Raw genomic sequence first — 853 nt, 5'->3', positions numbered from 1 at the left:
AAGTCATTAAACTTGTTTTATAATTGTTCCACTGGATGATTCTGGACCTCAGGTACCGAGCMGTGGTGTCCTGGTCCCGGATCCAGGGCACTGGTGTTCCCACGGTAACGGCTGTGGAGATCGTGGTGATCTGGCTGCTCTCCATCGTTCTGGCCGTGCCGGAGGCCGTCGGCTTCACCCTGGTTCCCAGTGTGCACAACAACCTGACCCTGAAGACCTGCATGCTGCGGCCCAGGACCCCCTTCATGACTGTGAGTGGTTCTGACGGTGCTGGGTTCTGATGGTTCAGGGTTCTGATGGTTCAGGGTTCTGATGGTTCAGGGTTCTGATGGTTCATGGTTCTGATGGTGCAGGGTTCTGACTCCACTGGATCCGGGCCGGTCTCTGGATGGAATAATAAAAAGTGGTCAGGTCCGTTTCCTTCAGGTCTCTGTTTTTGTGGTTCTGGTCTCGTGGACTCAGATAGTTTAGATCAGTGTTTCCTGTTTACGTCTGTGGGTCGTGATCGGACCGAACACGAGAACAGAACCTGCCTGGTCACAGGACATTTAGATAAAACTGATGGACCGGTTCAGATAAAGTCCAGTTAGCTGAGAAGCTGAGCAGGTTCTGGTGGGTTCTGGATCTAGAACCGGTCCTCAGACTCTAAAACCTCTTTGTGTTCCTCTCTGGTCTCAGTTCTACCGGGACGTGAAGGACTGGTGGCTGTTTGGGTTTTATTTCTGCGTGCCGCTGCTCTGTTCAGCTGTTTTCTACGGCCTGATGACCTGTGAGATGCTCCGACACCAGAGAGGCAGCCTGAAGSTGTGTCTGAGCGAACACCTCAAACAGGTACGCAGCTTAGCCTCGTTAA

General features: G+C 52.6%; 1 protein-coding gene across 1 annotated transcript in view; it reads left to right on the top strand.

Annotated features, from left to right (window-relative positions):
- LOC106514699 (endothelin B receptor) overlaps positions 1-853 on the top strand; it is a gene marked incomplete at its 3' end in the record, with an annotated part of 5,455 nt that overhangs the window by 2,951 nt on the left and 1,651 nt on the right. The window contains 2 exon segments of the mRNA XM_014004095.1: positions 53-251; positions 679-831. Coding sequence (XP_013859549.1) covers positions 53-251; positions 679-831 — 352 coding nt within the window.

The sequence above is a fragment of the Austrofundulus limnaeus genome, unplaced genomic scaffold (assembly GCF_001266775.1).
Source record: "Austrofundulus limnaeus strain Quisiro unplaced genomic scaffold, Austrofundulus_limnaeus-1.0 Scaffold22, whole genome shotgun sequence".
NCBI lineage: Eukaryota > Metazoa > Chordata > Actinopteri > Cyprinodontiformes > Rivulidae > Austrofundulus > Austrofundulus limnaeus.
Note: the sequence above shows the minus strand (reverse complement) of the source record. Positions and strands in the feature narration are given on the sequence as shown.